Source organism: Festucalex cinctus, chromosome 12, assembly GCF_051991245.1.
Source record: "Festucalex cinctus isolate MCC-2025b chromosome 12, RoL_Fcin_1.0, whole genome shotgun sequence".
NCBI classification, from domain to species: domain Eukaryota; kingdom Metazoa; phylum Chordata; class Actinopteri; order Syngnathiformes; family Syngnathidae; genus Festucalex; species Festucalex cinctus.
In genome coordinates, this window is record NC_135422.1 from 14,389,163 (window position 1) to 14,406,190 (window position 17,028).

General features: G+C 44.2%; 2 protein-coding genes across 5 annotated transcripts in view; one reads left to right on the top strand and one right to left on the bottom strand.

The window, feature by feature from the left end:
- The window catches only part of dusp23b (dual specificity phosphatase 23b), a 61,799-nt gene that overhangs the window by 14,255 nt on the left and 30,516 nt on the right, over nt 1-17,028 (bottom strand). The window lies entirely within an intron of this gene.
- hivep2b (HIVEP zinc finger 2b) lies at nt 99-16,443 on the top strand. Of its 3 annotated transcripts, none has more exons than XM_077538770.1 (7): nt 99-260; nt 7,009-10,671; nt 11,670-11,827; nt 11,901-12,076; nt 12,296-12,394; nt 12,467-13,182; nt 13,364-16,442. In XM_077538770.1, exons 2-7 carry the CDS (start codon nt 7,093-7,095, stop codon nt 13,703-13,705), a joined length of 5,070 nt encoding a protein of 1,689 aa, XP_077394896.1. In that variant the 5' UTR covers nt 99-260; nt 7,009-7,092; the 3' UTR covers nt 13,706-16,442. The 3 variants fall into 3 exon arrangements, with proteins under 3 accessions (XP_077394896.1, XP_077394897.1, XP_077394895.1); XM_077538771.1 differs by lacking the exon at nt 99-260 and adding an exon at nt 3,509-3,860 and having other exon boundaries at nt 12,470-13,182; nt 13,364-16,443; XM_077538769.1 differs by lacking the exon at nt 99-260 and adding an exon at nt 3,510-3,860.

Sequence of the window (17,028 nt, forward strand, 5' to 3'; positions counted from 1 at the left end):
ACTTTCTCAAGGGGGAGGGGCTTTGAATCTTGAATAGCTGCTGTTTTGAATCAAAAGCTGTGAGCTGCTTTTGGCGTCCTCTAGTGGCAATTGGATGAACTGCATCCATGAGGAGGCGTAAGGATACGCTCCAAGCTCATCTCGGACGACTCCAAAAAGAAAGCGACCCCCCCGGACAGCATCCTCAGCGCTCCCCCCCGTCTCGTACATCCGTCAACCCGGGGGTCCAATGAAGCTACCTGGGTGCCGTCTAACACCTGGTAAGCATCCGCCACCGTTTTTTTTAATTATTATTTTTTTTTTAATGCTGTTTTTTTTTTTTTTTTGGCGCAACGGTTGTTCCGATCCGAATTTAGGCTGCTAGTGGTGGGGGGTCTTAAATGGGGAGGGGGGACAATGTTTGTCACCTGAGAGGGGGGGGGGGGGGGGGGGGGCGTTGTGTCTGCTCCCTCCCCGCTGCCGCACGCTTTTTAACGGGGGGAGGTCCCTGATCTGCAAATGTTCCATGACATGCAGATGGGGGTGGGGGGGGCGACCAAGGGGGTTCTCGGGTCCATGCATTTCCCCCACCTCAACAACAGCAAAGCGCGCGCACACGCGCACTTGTGAGCCGGATATCCCCATATAGGCAGGCACATGACAGCTGATCCGACAGTACCATGCAAAAGAAGCCATGTTTGAATTGGACGAACAATTCAACAATTTAGATATTTGTAGATTTATTTAAAAAATTTAATACTGTATTGATCCAAATTTTGTATTCAAACGTGTTGCAAATAATATGGTGGTATGTTCGCTTTTCTTTTCAATTACGTTGAAAACTACATAAGATTGAATAATTTTTGGATGTGATAGTTTTATCAAATGAATAGCTTTGATAATTTTACTTTACTGTTATTATTACTATTTGATTGATGTTTATATCTATGTACTGTATAGGCCTACATATAAATTTATACATTCTTAGATTTAATATTTATGTGTAGTTTCATACCTAATACACATTTCAAAATATCTTCACTTTTTTTTTTTAAACAATGAATAAGTCACATAATTTTGTATTTAATTTGTATAGTTTTAACATATATATGGATGTAGATTATAGATAGTAAAAATGTTACAGCTACAAAATATATTGTTACGTGACATTTCAACATTTTTATTTTTATATATTTCATTATATAAACATTAAAATCTGTCACAGATATGATTTTTTTTATGTTGAAACATTTGGAATTTTCTTTTTTCATATTCTGCTCCTATTTTTTTTTTAAATGACAAAAATGTTTTAGATATTATTCCTTATTTTTAAAGTCAAAATTCATAATAAAATGTAGTGCATGGATACCTTAATATCTTAATTTTAAATAATGTAAACAAAGTATATCCTCTATAACATTTATATATCTCCACTCTTTAATAATTATAAATAGTAACATTGACTATTTTATTATAATTTATTTCCCCCCCAAATATTTTACTATACTATTAGAAATATGATCATAGTACAAAGTACATCCCATTAGTAAAATTGCTAATTTTCAAAAAACATTTTTACATTGTACTTAATTTTAGTATGTTTCTTTTATTATAGTTTTATTCTGACAAACACACATGTAATCAATGACATATGCTAATGTCAACATTGTTAAAATGGGATTTGAATGCCGTTTTACGCCTTTTTTTTTCCCCTCCCTGCCGCATCCTCACACTTACTTCCTACGTGTGCTGGTAATTATATATGCCGACAGGAAGCTGGGCCATTGTGGCAGACTCTGTTGCCATGGCGACGCACCACTAGGTGTCAAGCTTATTTTTCGATTTTAAAGAGACGGTGGCGGCGGAAGGATGAAGCTGAATGATGTATGATGTGTGTGACTGGCCTGGGAGGAACCCTCAAACCTTCCATTCATAACCCCCCCCCCCCCCCCCCCCCCCCCCCCCCGTCATCCACTGTGTTGTCATGTGCTCATTTTAGGGAGGTGGGGTGCAACATGGAATCCCGCTCAGCTGTTCCTAGCAAGTGTGCATCCTCCCGAGAGGGAGCATTTGTATTTATAGACGACGAGCGGCTCGACCTTGACTGTATTAGCCATTCCCCCCTTCACCCCCCCACACACGACTCCCCCAGTCCTATGCTGCATAATGGAGCCACAAGCGAGCTCCAACTTGTTCCACGCTCGATGACTAAGAATAGCGCCCTGAGGTGCTCCTCTCAATACACACGCTTGGCATTCTCCACTTGTTAGGCCACTTAGCCGAGGAGTGCAGTAACGATCCCATAATAACACACACAAAAAAAAATAATCTGATATTTATTGATGTGTCGTCCACAGTATGATGGCCTTACGATAAAACTGTCATGAATAGCATTTTTTTTTAAAAAATATATAGATATACGGGAGTGTGATTCAAGAACATTTCAAAATGCAACGATTGGATTCGCTTTATAAGCCGCCAGGCTTATAAAGCACTGGGGGAAACACTGCCCTGTTTTTTTTTTTGTTCTTCATTTTTTTCAAAACTGCATCACAAGTATAATCTGAGAAATAATTTATGCATTGCTTCTAACATCACTCAAACATAAATAAATAAATAAATAAATTGGAGTTTATGTTTGGAAAAGAAAACATAAGACTGTTTAACTTAGAAAACATGACATTTTGTAGACATGTCTATCATGAATAAACCCACCAAAGTAATTCCTGAGACAGCACAGGAATACAGCCATTTTGTAGAAGCAGCCATTTTGGTTCAGTAGCACCCATACTGTCAATTCTATTGTCAAAATTCAACTGCTGAAGATAGTTTCCCTTAGCAACGTGACATTTTGTAATCATGTCTGTCATACGTAGGCCGACAAAAATGTCTCACGAAGGACAACATTTTGGTTTGAAGTGGCCAATTTGGAGTTATTTTGGTTTCGTAGTGCACATTTTCACCAGTACTTCAAAAACAAGATCTTGGGAGGGATTTTTGTCGGATTGCTACCGAATTTTCGCCATGTGTACTTGACAGATGGCTGACTGTCGCTTGTGAAGAATTTGAGTGTTCGCCATCGCGCGTGGGCGAAGCATGGAAGATTTGGCGAAACTAATAAGTCTTCTTTGTGCTCACATTTTTGTGTGTATATTTCTCTCTATATGAAACTCAAAGGAACTGAAGTCTGGTGGGGTGGGGGTGGGGGATATGGCGACTGTACTGTCGTGTTGAGGTTTGAAGAAGCTGGCACACAAACTCAGGATGCGGCGCGCAGCTGCACATCATCTGGCGGCATTGTGCCCCCGCTCGGTTCGTCACGACGTCGATGGTTCTCCTCGTTTGTGAATGGAGGCCGAGGACGTCGTGACGGGAAGCTCCGAGCGCCTCACAAAAGAGCCACAAGGCTTTTTTTCCCCCCTCCCGTCCTCCTACTTCCTCCTCGCCATACGCCATCTTGAATAGCACCTTTTGAAGGGAGGTTCTCAGTTCTTGATGAATGGAGAGCAGCTTCTGACAATGATCATGACATCTGACTCCCCTCCCCTCTCGCTCCTCCTCCTCCTCCTACCCAGCCTGAGTGAGCTGCCAGAGCGGGAGAGGAAAAGCGCCCTGAAACGTGGGCCGTTGTGTAATCCCTCCCAGGGCCCCTTTGCTATTTTTGTTCCCGGGTCTGCACGTCATGCTTGGGTATTTTCTCTGGTGACTGGCTCACATCAATAGAACGCTCCGAATGTGCGACGCTACTGCCGCCGCTCCGGACTGATGGGACGTTTACCATCGCGTTTTTTCCCCCTATCCCGGCGGAGGCGGAATGGACCGTGCGGGATGAGGAACGAGGATGCGGGACGTGGAAGGAGAGGAGGGGGTTGAAATGTCAGGTTTGTATGAGGATCATGTGGAGGGGGCTGCATGCGTGCGAATGTCATTGTGATATTTATGGATGCTAGCGTTTAAAGGGACGGAGTGTTTCTTTCTTTTTTATTTTTTTTTCCTCCCACCCACCTGCGCCTCACACCGCTGCTGTGTCATGCATTTGTTGCACAGGTGCAACACGACAACATGCGTCGGCGTCTTTGTGTGCGTGCGCCGGAACACGGGATTAATCTGGCATACGCCGCAGTCGTCTTTTCAGGACCTCAGAGGGATGGAAACTAAGCAATGAGGTCAGATCGACCTTGAGGAGGGAGCTTCCAAACCACCCCCAACCCAACCCCCCCAAGCATACGCCACCCCAGAATGTTGTGTTAACCTGCTTTTCCACTGCATGGTACCGACTCGGCTCCACTCGTTCAGTTCAGTTACGGTGCGTTGTTTAACACTTTGAAACTGCAAAAACATGTCGCATGTATTTCTGGACTGGTTCACATCAGTTGGATAATGCCACGAGAAAATAAAAAATCCCACCGCAATGAACGCATCAAGTCACACTAAGCTGTCTGAAAAATGACACATAAAGCAGATTGAGTTTAGCTACATTCTAATTTGGAATGTGTGGAAAAATGATGCATTGAATGCATCGAATGGATCAAGACACACGAATGGGAACTTCAGAAAAAAAAAAAAAACTGTTAAATTGAAGTCAGTTGAAACTGCAACAGTCTTTTACATCCAGTTCAGGGTAACTGGGGAAAACAACAACAACAAAGCAATGAATGCATCTTGCCATGCTAACCAGATGAAGAACATGTTACGTTGAACACCACTTGGATTGAGCCATGCGAATGAGAAGCTGTGAAAAACAATCCCAAAACTTCGACTCACATCAACAGAAAATCTTAAAAAACCTGCCGCATTAGTCAGGTCAAGCTATGCCAACCGGATTGAATGCATCACTCGGAATGCTAACAGCAAGTTGGATTGAGGGGAAGCTGCGAAAAACCCACCGTATTGAAAACATCATCGGCCACGTTAATGGCATTTGCAATAAAAACACCAGATTTAACACAAGGCTACTAAACAAAACCGCGAGAGAAAAGAACCCCCCCAAAAAGGGCACATGGTTCAGCTTTGCTAACTTGCACTTTGAAAACTGCAAAAAAAATTAGCATGTGAAACTGTGAAAACACCGCCATTGAGGCATATTTCCAATCAAGCCACACCAAGGGGTAACAACAAAAAAGTGTGCTAAATACATCAGTCAACTAAAACCATGCTAACGAAACTGCAAAAAATGTCACATTTAATTTTTCTGTTCAAGAAAGCCACATAAATAAGAAGTTACAAACTATAAATAAATAAAAAACCTGAAGCTGAACTAACAGGAAACTATGACAAACTCACCATATATCTTTCATATCAATTCACACTAATGGGTAAATGAAAAACCTACCGCATCTTACCATGCTAACCAGATCAAGCTATGCTATCAGGAAGCTGTGAAAACATGCCACAATGAAGACATCGATTAGATCCAGTCACGCTAATATGTAATGAGAAAATGAAAAATCACATCCCGTTGAACAGATCAAGCCGTACTAAAAGGAAACTTAGGAATGCGCACATTTTTTGTTTAAGCCAAGCTAATGGGAAATTGTGAAAAACGCGCTACGTTGAACACATCGGAGTATAACGCTCTAGCCTATTATTTACTTCTAGTCACAAGGAGACTAGTTTTATTCAAGAGAAGACTGAGGGCCAGCAAGAAAGCGGAGCGTCACAGCAAAATGGAGACTATGGAACAGCAACAGGCTAAGCTAACATTAGCGTGTGTTGAGCCGAGTAGGTATCGTGCAGTATGTTTTTTACCACTCAAATCTGGCGCACCCCACATTTTCCGCCCTTCCCACGTCTGTTATTTTCACACGACTGTCCGCATGCGGCGAGTCACCTTGGATTTGCATCCTCGGTGAATCGCGAGGGGCCGAGTGCGTCCGTGGTGCGCCAACAAAGGAGAGATGAAAAAAATATATATAGAGAGAAAGGATGTCCTCATTAAGGGGGAACTCGGAGGGTTTGAACCAGATAATCTTACATAACCTCGTTAGGGAGGACACCGTATTTGATACTGAGAGGATGAAGAGTAGGAGGAGGAAGAGGAGGAGGAGGATGACGTGCCCTCCAGTGTTAAGGCTAAACCAATTCCCAGAATTCATGAGGGGAGGCGTTTCTTTGCCGAGTGTGAGACGTGAGGGAATACGAGGTGATGTTGATGCTACTGCATGTCTATTTCTTATACGCCACTGCACTGAAACCAATGGTGTCAGTGTGCATACATGGTGGAATTTAAGGTGGGCAGCTCTGTGGTCTAGTGGTTGGCACATCCGACTCTCATTTTGTGCGTTGGACTTTTTAGCTTTCAATACTGAGTCATACTTGCAAGTTTAACGAGAACATTTTGTGCAAGCTACATTAGCGTCATTTAAACAAGGGGCTGTGTGGTTAATCAAACTGAAGTGACACCACAGCATTAAATAAATCTGGGATTTGGATAAACGTGTGGCTGCAAAGAAGGGGCCATCCCACCCGAACCCACCCAAACATGCTGTTGTCAAAAAAAATATTCCATCAAAAGTCGCTCATTACTTCTAAAATAATCCCACTGGCAGACGGTCAAAAGAACCACCGCCAGGCCCACTTTGACAGATGACTGCAGAATACGGTACATTAAAATAACTTTTAGAACTGAAATTTTGAAATCTTGTTGAATGAAAAGCACCCGTGGCAAGGTCAGTGAGTGACTTCAGGAGCTGGAGTGACTGGTTAGTCTGCATGTGAGCATCTGGGCATGATTTATTGCTACAGCAGCTCTTTGCGAGTATTCTCATTTCGTGTGTTGGACTGCTGGTGTCATACAATAAATGGCGGAAAGTGCATCAGTAACTGTGCTTTTCCTTGCAAGAGCATTATTGTACTGGTACTGGTACCGTAATTGTTCCAATTTTATTTTCACTTCACTCAAGAGGCAGTGTAAGGTCCATCACAACTCAAATTTGAGCTCTCAAAACAAAGCAAAAAGTCAATCTTTCTGGCAAATTTACTAAGTGTTCATCCTCATTGAATCTCCACTTTCTGTTTCCTTTATTGCAGATGAGCCATCCCACGTGTATGTAAACATCACTACTGACCCCTAAAAAAATACTATCCCCAAGAAACGATCGCAACGTTGGATTCATGGAGTCGCTCGAAACTGCCACAGGCTCTCCAGAAGGTCAGGACAGAGATGCCGCACCAAAAAAATGCACACCCGAGGCGGCCAAAATAAGTAGGAGTCCATCAGCGGAAATGGAGGGCAAAGGGTGGCAACAGCACTTGCAAGAGGGCCCGGCCAGAGATGCATGTGGTTCCAAAAAAGCGCCCGATTCGGGGAAGCCGTTGAATTTTGAGGATTCTATCTCCCAAGCTCAAGACACTGAAGTCTCGTTGTTTTCACTGCAGGCCGCCAAAGCAGCTGGAAGACAAAAGAAGTCCCCCAGTTCACCTGAACAACAGAGTTGCTATTCAGGGATGGAGCTGCAGTCAGATGCTGGCGGTAAGGCTGACCTGAAACCGCAGAAGCCTGGCAAGTATGTTTGTGATTACTGCGGAAGGGCCTGCGCCAAACCCAGCGTGCTTAAGAAACACATCCGCTCGCACACCGGGGAGCGGCCCTACCCATGCGTCCCCTGCGGGTTCTCCTTCAAAACCAAGAGCAATTTGTACAAACACCGGAAGTCCCACGCACACTCGGTCAAGGCCGGAACGTCGCCGTTCCCTCACAACGTCAACATGGACCAGGGGTCTTTCGAAGGCGAAGGCGAAGGGGAATTGTTTTCGGACGCCGAACAGAGCACGGACACTGACGACGATGCGTTCAATGACCCGTTGCTGCTGCTGGACTCCCCGGCGGAGGCTTCGGATCACACCGCCGTCAAAGTGCTCAACCTCATTTCTCACAAAAAAGCATCCGCAATGTCGACGTCGACTCAGGACAGCTCATCCCACCCCCCGGAAATCAACGCCCCTCCTGTCACCACTGTTGAGGCTAACCGCGCAATTCAATCTTGCACAATTAAACAAAGGCTCGCACTTCGACTGTCGGAAAAAAGGAGCAGCGACTCAGAACATAATCTGTCGCTTCCAAGTCAGTCGAGTAAAGGCAGCACGGATTCCGGCTACTTTTCCCGATCTGAAAGTGCAGAGCATCAGACCAGTCCGCCGAATGCTAATGCCAAATCCTACCAGGAAATTATGTTCGGAAAGTGTTACAGGCCCAGCCCCAAGCAGACCACAACTTACATTGCTTGCAACGCAGATTCCAGTGACACAGGAAGATGCACAGAGAAAGGAGTTTCCCGTGTTTTCACCCAGGAAAAGGACACAGTTGAGTCAATCAAAATAAATACAAAGTCCTTCATGAGGGAAGAGGTAAAAGAGGCACAGTTTGACAGTGGCTCTGACATGGGAACACTCCTCAGGAGCAACTCCATGCCCACATCCTCGGCGGTCAGCCTGACCATGCCCCAGGCCCTCCGGGGCAGCCACTCATTCGATGAGAGAACAAGCAATGGGGGCATGAGGAGACTCCGGCGGCAAGCTGCTTTTGAGGTGCCATCCCACGAGGGCCACACGGACAGTGAAGGCCACGTGAAGACAAGTGAGATGTCACTTGCGGGACTGGAAACGGACAATTATCCACCGAGCGCGAACCTACAGAGGCATGCCGTAGAACTGACCACGCGGAAGCGCCGGAAAGAAAAGCGGGAAGAGGAGGACTTGCCATCTCAGTATGAGGCGCATCACGAACAGTGTGAAGAAATGTTTGACTCCGGTAAAGATTATGAGTCAAAGCTAGTTGGCCATGGCCTGGTCGGTGTCGTCAAAGGGCATTTGAGTACACAGCTGGACAGGATTGACATGGACATATCAGTCAGCCCTGAAATAGGTGCCCGAAAAACATTAGGAAACGTCATTTCGGTTATCCAGCACACAAACTTCATTAACAGGCCTCACTCTGAACAGTCAGAGTCCTACAAGACTCTCAGACAGAGGCAGGAGGTCTTTTCCTCATTTCAGCCCATGGAAGAGTCGTTTGAGATGGAAAGGGGTGATGGCACTCTAAGGCAGTCCTTTCAGTTGGGTGCTAAACTAGTGCGACAGTCCAACATACAAGTACCGGAGATCAGGGTCACCGTGGAGCCCGACAGTCCGGAAAAAGCTCCGGACGTACCGGTGAAGGAGCCGGAGAAGCATGTGGAAGAGTTTCAATGGCCGCAGCGGAGTGAAACTTTAGCCCAGTTTCCTCCTGAAAAACTCCCCCCAAAGAAAAAAAGGTTGCGCCTTGCCGACATCGAGCACTCCTCGGGGGAATCCAGTTTCGAGTCGGCCTGCACCAGCCTCTCACGCAGCCCCAGTCAGGACAGCAACTTATCTTACAGCTCCGCCTTCTCCTTTGAGAGGGAGGAGAGCCTGAAGCCAGTTTCCCCGGCCAGGCAGGATGAATTTGGCAAGCCTCTCGAGCTCCTAGCTGTGCCGGGAAGTGGCCACTCGCTCTCCGTTCTCCATCAGCGTCAGCAGCATGAAATGAGACGCTCCTCCTCGGAGCAGGCGCCTTGCAACTTGCGCAAGGAGTTCCCAGAGGTACGCAGCGTATCATTTGACTATGGTAGCCTCGATCCAACATCCAAAGTTAGACCTGGGGACCTGGCAAAGGAGAGACGGAGGGGGAACTTGGTGCGCCAGGAGTCACTGAGCATGGACACCGAGGCCTCGCACGTGCAAGTGTTTTGTGGCGGCGCCACCCCTTCAACACTGCCAATCTTTTCTACCGGGAACATACTCCTGCAACCACCGCATCCCGGCTTGTTAATCCCTGTGAGAATCCAGACTCACGTGCCGAGCTACGGCAGTCTAACGTACACATCTGTGTCACAGATCTTTGACAATCACTATGACAGAGTTAGCCCCGCGTTAGCTGCCTCTCAGAATCGACCCGCCACACATCCTGTCTCTATCGAAGCCTTGGACCTGTCCTCGGCCAAGCTCAAGACAGGCATCCCCCTCTCCCTCACCTCCCGGACCATCTCCACCACCAACGCGTCCAGCGGCGGCGCAAATAAACGAATGCTCTCGCCTGCCAGCAGCCTAGACCTCTTTATGGAAGTCAAGCAGCAGAAGCGTGTGAAGGAGGAAAGGATGTTTGGGCAAATTGTGGAGGAGCTGAGTGCAGTGGAGCTGGGCAAGTGCCACTTGGAGGATGATTCACAAAGGAGCAAGTTTATCACGCTTCGAAAAGTGACCGACGACCACAGCATGGAGTCCGCTATGGAGAGCAGCTCTTTGGATACCAGCTCGCCTATGTATCCCAGAGAAGCAGGCGCGGATAAGCGGGCGCAGATGGACACGGGGGCACAGCCGCTCTTCAGCCGAGATGTCCTGGTCTCAGGGGCCGAGCATCGGGGGACGCCGTCCCCCTTTCCAAGTCTTCGCACTGCGACAGGTGTGAGCTGGTGTTATCTCAGCTACACCAAGCCAAGCTGCTCACACGACGGCGAAGGGGGAGGCGGTGGCGGTGCTTCCTGTTCCGTCTACGCCACCTGGCGCGTCAGTTCACACAATCCCAATCCACCGGAGCTGAGCACCAGTGCCGCACTGGCCCTGCTGCACTCCAAACAGAAAGGAGGCAAGTTGATCTACTCAATGGCTGCCATGTGTCAGCCCGGCAATGGGAAATTGGTTTCATCCCTCGTCCTGTGGCGGCAGACATTTGAACAGGTGAGGAGGTTAAATAAAAGCCCACCCCACCTTGCTTTGTACACCAGGACTTTGCTAATGAGACTGGCACAAGTCAAATAATTACTGTAGGTGTAGTAGCACAATCCTAATGAGAGGCAAAGTTAAAAAAAAAATAAAAAATTCTCAAGGGTAACATTTTAAAACAGACTGATGGATTATGCCTTGTATAAAAGTTGTTTTTAAAATTGCTTATTTGCAGTAGCAATTTCATCAATTATGAATTATATATTAAAAACAATATTTTAGGATTTATTTGCATTAGTATTTATTTGTATTAAATACAAATAGTCTTTATTCGTATTAAATAGAAAGACTAATACAACAAATCCTAAAATAAAATATTTTTTATAAGTATATATTTATATAAAATAAATGCATTTTTAAAAATCTTAAATTCATTCAGATTTTTAAAAAATTTATTATCATTTAATTTTTAACAATGAACCAACTATTTAATCAAATAATTACTATTATGTCCTAAAAATATCCCAACAAATCTCTCACTCCATTTCTTCAGAAATTGTCAAAATACAGTATTTTATTTTTCTATTATTTTTTGTTTCATATTTAAAAAATATTTTTCTTTGTCAAAATGTCTCAATATTTTTTCTCCAATGTCAATTTTTAGCCAATTTTTATTTTCATCTAATATTTTTTTCTTTTTATTTTTTTAATTTTTAGATAAGTGTTTTCATTCAAATGTTTCCTGTTAGCGTATCTTACTAATATACTAGGGTGTATTCATACTTTTGTACAAATTTGTGAAAACTGACCTCTAGACGAGCTAACCAACCACCAGAGCTAGTTGGAAATCACAATGTTCCACGCACAGGCCACAAAAAGACAAGAAAGCAAAGTAAGGGTTATTCCCAGCTTTGGCACTTCATGTTTGCCAACCACGCTGTGTAAGAGACAACAGTGACTGGCCGAGTCGCGTTACATCCCGTGTTAACAATACGTTTGCTGGTCCGAATCAGCTGCAGAGGAAACCGGAGCCCAAGGAGGCGGACGTCAACCCGGGCAAGAAGGTGAAAGACACCAGTTTCAGACTGAAGGCTGCCAAGGAAGAGTGGAAGGAGAGGGAGGCGTCAAATACCCAAACAGCTCCGACGCGCATCAAGATCTTCGAGGGGGGGTCAGTATACCAGGAGCTTTTGTCACTGTATAAAAAGGTACTTGCCACTCACTGTGTTTGTTCATGTTGTCAGGTACAAATCCAACGAGGACTACGTGTATGTCCGCGGCCGAGGTCGGGGGAAATACATTTGCGAGGAGTGCGGCATCCGCTGCAAGAAGCCCAGCATGCTCAAGAAACACATCCGAACCCATACAGACGTGAGGCCCTACATCTGCAAGGTCTGCAACTTTGCCTTCAAAACTAAAGGTCAGTATCGATTCAAGAGTCCTGTTTGCTGTGGATAGTCCAAAAAATAGTCCAAAAATGTGTGTGAAAATCACAACGTGAAAATGCAGCAGCAGCGGAACACCATCGGATCTATTTCGAGCTCCTACAGCATCAGCTGATTTGTTTTCGCATCGTTTTTCTTTCTGCTCGTTTGCTCACACAAAATTGAGGTCAGTCTCTTTTCTGTTCTCTGAAAAGGAAACCTGACGAAACATATGAAGTCGAAAGCACATATGAAGAAATGTCTAGAGCTGGGCGTGTCAGTGTCAATGGATGAGACGGAGATACAGGAACATGGTAAGAAGATGTGACAAAAGATGTGGAAAAAAAAAACCTTACAAAGCTAAAGCTTAGCTTTTTCCTTTAAAGTAGACGAGACGCCACAAGAATCCAAGGCAGAGGTGGCGGTTACGGCTAAACATCAGTTCTCCGACGCAGAATATTCCGACGGTATGGACGAAGACGCGGATGATGTCGACGAGGACGATGAAGAGGACGACGACTACGAGGGCGACTCCACACCCAAGCTGCGTTCCAGGAGCACCAGTCCGCAGCCGGGCAGCGGCGTCGCATCCCTGCCAGTCACCGTCACAGTCTCCGGCAGGTGGCCGGGCTCGGACCAGAGAGACAAGACGGTGGAGGATGACTCGCTTAGTGTTCTGTCCCCAGATCAAGCCGGCTTCCTTTTCGACCCGTATTCTTCTTGTCTCCTCTCGCCCGGCTGGGAGTCCCCGATCAGGGAACCGTCCCCCTCCCGTCTGCGGTACCCGTCCCCGCGGCGTGAGCTCTCCCCGCGGGGTCGTTGCTCTCCCAGGTGGGACGCCTCGCCGCTGAGGCCCAGCTCGCCCGGGTTCTCGCCCATTCAGCACCTTTCCCCTCCTGTCGCGCCGGAGCGACCCACGTCACCCGGGGCGGAGATGGCTGGGAAGCGGGAGTCGGCGGTGCGGGGCAGGCAACGGGTAGTGCTGAGGGCCGTGTCGCCACGACGGGGTGGATCCCACCAGCAGCGAGGCAGCAGCGACAAAAGCCGACAGCACGCCAAGATCGAAATGGCTCAGCAACAAGGAGCCTTTGAAATGGAACTGGTGTGTAGCACATTTTTTTTCGTATTACCTTGTTTTCTGTCCTCACGGGTCAGATTGAATGCCCTGTTGGGTCAGTTCTGGCCCACAGGCCGTACTTGACACCGCTGAATTAAGGTCCGCTGTCTATTTTGTTAGGCCAACTGATTTCCTATGCGTTTCTACCGCCTTTTTGTGTCTTCAGGAGCAGAGGAGCATTTCCAGTCTTCCCAACGCCGCTACCGGTGGTGCCCACCAGAATCTCCTGAGCCACCTCCCTCTCCACTCTCAGCAGCAGGCCTTCAGCTTGCTTCCCATCCTTCCCGTCGGAGGAACCCCTCGGGCGCCGCCACCTTCCCCCGCCTCCTCCGTCGTGCTGCCGAGCCCGCCTAGCGAGGAGGGAACCACCCACCGGGCCGCCGAGATGGCGGAGGAGGACCAGGATAGTCTGGATTCGGGCATCAGGGACGGCGTACAGGAGGAGAACGTCCAGACATGCTTGATAGCCATCGCTTCGCTCAAGATCAACACGGAGGACCCGCATTAGAGACCTTGGGCCGCCACCCACTTGTCGGGGTCCCGACTTAGGCAATATGACGACAGAGATTCTTCGCTACAAGGAATCCAGCTCTCTTTGGACTGCCTCGCTCACAATCAAAAGGGACCCTTCGTTGATTAAGAGCTCCCATCCAAGGACCTTGGGGTACCGCCTACTTGATTGGGTCCCAACTGAGGCAATATGACGACACAGCTTCTTGGCTTCTTTGGACTGGACGAGCAACGGTTATTAACTATTATTATCATTGGGTGAAGGTGCAATATGAAGAGATATACTGTATAATGCTAATATGCCTTTTGTTTGACATAGCAGTTTGCATACAATTGCACATAAATTATATTTATAGATTACTGTACAAAAAAAGCCCTTTTCCGTATTACACTCCCTCCTTCTTAGACGCGGTGTATTTTATTGTACGTGTACTCTGCGAATAGACTGTTGTTTCATGTACTCATATCGAGGTGTGATACAGTGGCGCAGTTATTACTTATATTTACGGTAAAATAAAAAGAGGTTGGAGGTTGGGGGGGCGTACTATGAGACGGTCCAAATTTTGACGCTTCTTGCGCAATGAGGGTCTGTGCCTTTATTTTGCTTTGGAGGATGCTTAAAAAGGTCGAGGAAGAGCTTTGCGAGCTTGATTCATCTTTTGAAAAAGAAAAAAAAACAGTTTTCTTTTACTTAATGTTGTGGTTTTTATCTTGCATGGAATTTGCTATTGCACAAAAATTACAGGAAGTCAACATGTAATTACTGTAATATGTATTTATATATTAGGACGTAAGCACTTATTGATACTGGTAAATATTTGACTACTATTTATATATGGTATATATATAATATAATATATATGTACTGATTATGCAGCAGTGATGCAAGTTATGCAGTGAGCCACCATGCTGGCGTTGCTTTTGATATCTTTTTGCTCTCTTTCCTCTTCTGTATCGACCATCATAACAAGTAGTTGCCGTGTTCCCACAATGCACTTTGTCACATTTTGACGTCGGGAATGAACGACGTAGGGAAACATTTTGGTTTTTGGCGCTTTTTGAAACATTCCACTTCTTTTTTATATAATGCGATCAAGGGAAACATGCACAAGAAACTTGTCGCAGCTAATGTTTAGGGATGGGCAGAACAATCACATCGAATTTGGTTGAGAATTCTGTTAAAATGTGCCATCTGAAATTCTGAATGCAAAAATTTTGATCGTTGTTGTCAAAGTTATAGCGGATGTTTGCAAATGGTTTATTTTAATTTAACGCAAAGCTAAATAGTCTTTCACTGTTAAAAACAATAAGTTATAAATGCGGAACAAATATTTATTATTTTGTTACACTTACATTTATTTACCTGGCATATTGTATTAATATTAACCTGAATAATCGAGTTTAGTTAATCATTGTGAATTCTGTCAAATTAAATTTGTGCCACAATTTATAGAAATTTGTAAATATTTATATAACAATATGTTTTAAACAATTTTGTTGACCGTTGTATTATGTCCGTTTAAATATTTCCACCCAAAATGTTTTTTTCAATTTAAAAATTAGGATAAAAGTTTCTGTTTTTACAGCACATAAATTAAAGTGTTTTTTTTTTTTTCATTTGGCAACACCGCCTCCCCCTTTACACAACATGTAAAGGAAATATTTAATTGCCATTTCCTATTTAAATACTAAAATGAATAACTAGTAGAAAAATACAATTCAATAATAATAGTTAGTATTTACATTTATTTATTTATTTATTTGTCATCCATATCCAATGTTTTTGAATAAACTTAAAGACCCCATGTATAATAAGAAAACAACATTTATATTCAAAGCTTTATTCATTATTTATTATTTTTTTTACATTTGCATTCATTTACACTAACTGATGAACTTGAATAATTTAGCTAAACTAATGATTTCTAATGCTAACTGTGTTGCATTAAATTTGCGTCATTGAAAATTCATAAACAAAAATACAGATAGATTTTCATTTGCAGGCATTATTTTTTTTGTTCTTTATGTATTTATTTTATTAAAACATTTTACAATTTTCATTTATTTTATTTTTTTATTTGCTAACAGCCGCTACCACCTTACCTGGTACCGTATATTAAAGAAATCTAGTCAAATGCCCATCCCTACTTGTGTAGTTGTTGACAGCATTTACTGGAAAACATAAGCGATGGTTCGCCAAACGCTTCTCCTCTGTACATACATGCGCGTTTGATTTTTTTGCCAGTGTTGGAATTCTGAAAAACTTTTTACCGTGGCTTGTTTGTATCGACGATAAATGCCGGCGACGCGATGGAGCTTTTTATTGGACCGTCACCGCGTTTGCGTAGGAAGAGATTTGACGAATGGCGTTCATGTTTACATAAATCATATTTAAAAGGTGCACTGCTTTAACGACGCGTCTTGCAGATTTGGATCACGTTTTCTTTTGTCAAAGCAGGTCGCTCATGTGAAGGGAAAAGCCTAACGTACCCAGATTGTGTTTGTTTGTGTTTGGTTCTTATTATGTATTCATGAATATATATATATATATATATATATATATATATATATATATATATATATATATATATATATATATATATATATATATATATATATATACACATAGTATATATACATACAGAAGTGCATTGTGCCTCTCATATGTGGAAGAGGACAAATCCTTTACCTCTCAGCTGAGATTTAATGAGGACAAAAAGCCTCAGTAGCCAATCCATCGTTTGACTTGTTTGCGTCAAATTTGCTTGGTCGGGGATGGAGTGCCTCTTTGATGCTTTTGAGGTGGTGGTGGTGGTGGGTGGGCGGGATCTGTTCTATTATTATCATTTGGTGCTCACATTCAATTTAAAATTGTTTTAAAAGAATATACTTCTAACCCAGGAATGTGTGTGTGTGACAATTTATTTCACAAACGCTTGAAGAGGAGGGATGAAAATGACAGAACCTGAAAATGAAGGCTTCCAAAATTTGTGGGAAATTATTGGCTGAACTTGTAGCGCAAATGATGTCAATTCAGAGGGAATTGCTGAGATATAGGTCAAGGTTATTAAATAGTTAATGAAAACTAAAATTGAAAAACTCAATGAGCATTTCTTGCTCAAATATTGTTTATGCGCATGAAGCTGGAAACGTGAGTAAAATACCTCTGAAAGCCTTGAAGTTTATCAGCCAAAAAAATATTGTCTACAAATTGAGAAAGTTCAGACTTCCATTAAAAGCAAAATTTTGTTTCTCCACGACATACAAAGCCAGCTATCAGTGGCGATCTATTTCTTCAACCAGCATTTGGATTAGCCTGAA

Bases quoted from the DNA above. Each gene is read 5' to 3' on its own strand.
- hivep2b (XM_077538770.1), top strand. From the start codon at position 7,093: ATGGAGTCGCTCGAAACTGCCACAGGCTCTCCAGAAGGTCAGGACAGA. The intron at 11,828-11,900 runs GTCAGTATACCA...TCATGTTGTCAG, and splicing joins ATCAAGATCTTCGAGGGGGG to GTACAAATCCAACGAGGACT. The intron at 13,183-13,363 runs GTGTGTAGCACA...TTGTGTCTTCAG, and splicing joins GAGCCTTTGAAATGGAACTG to GAGCAGAGGAGCATTTCCAG.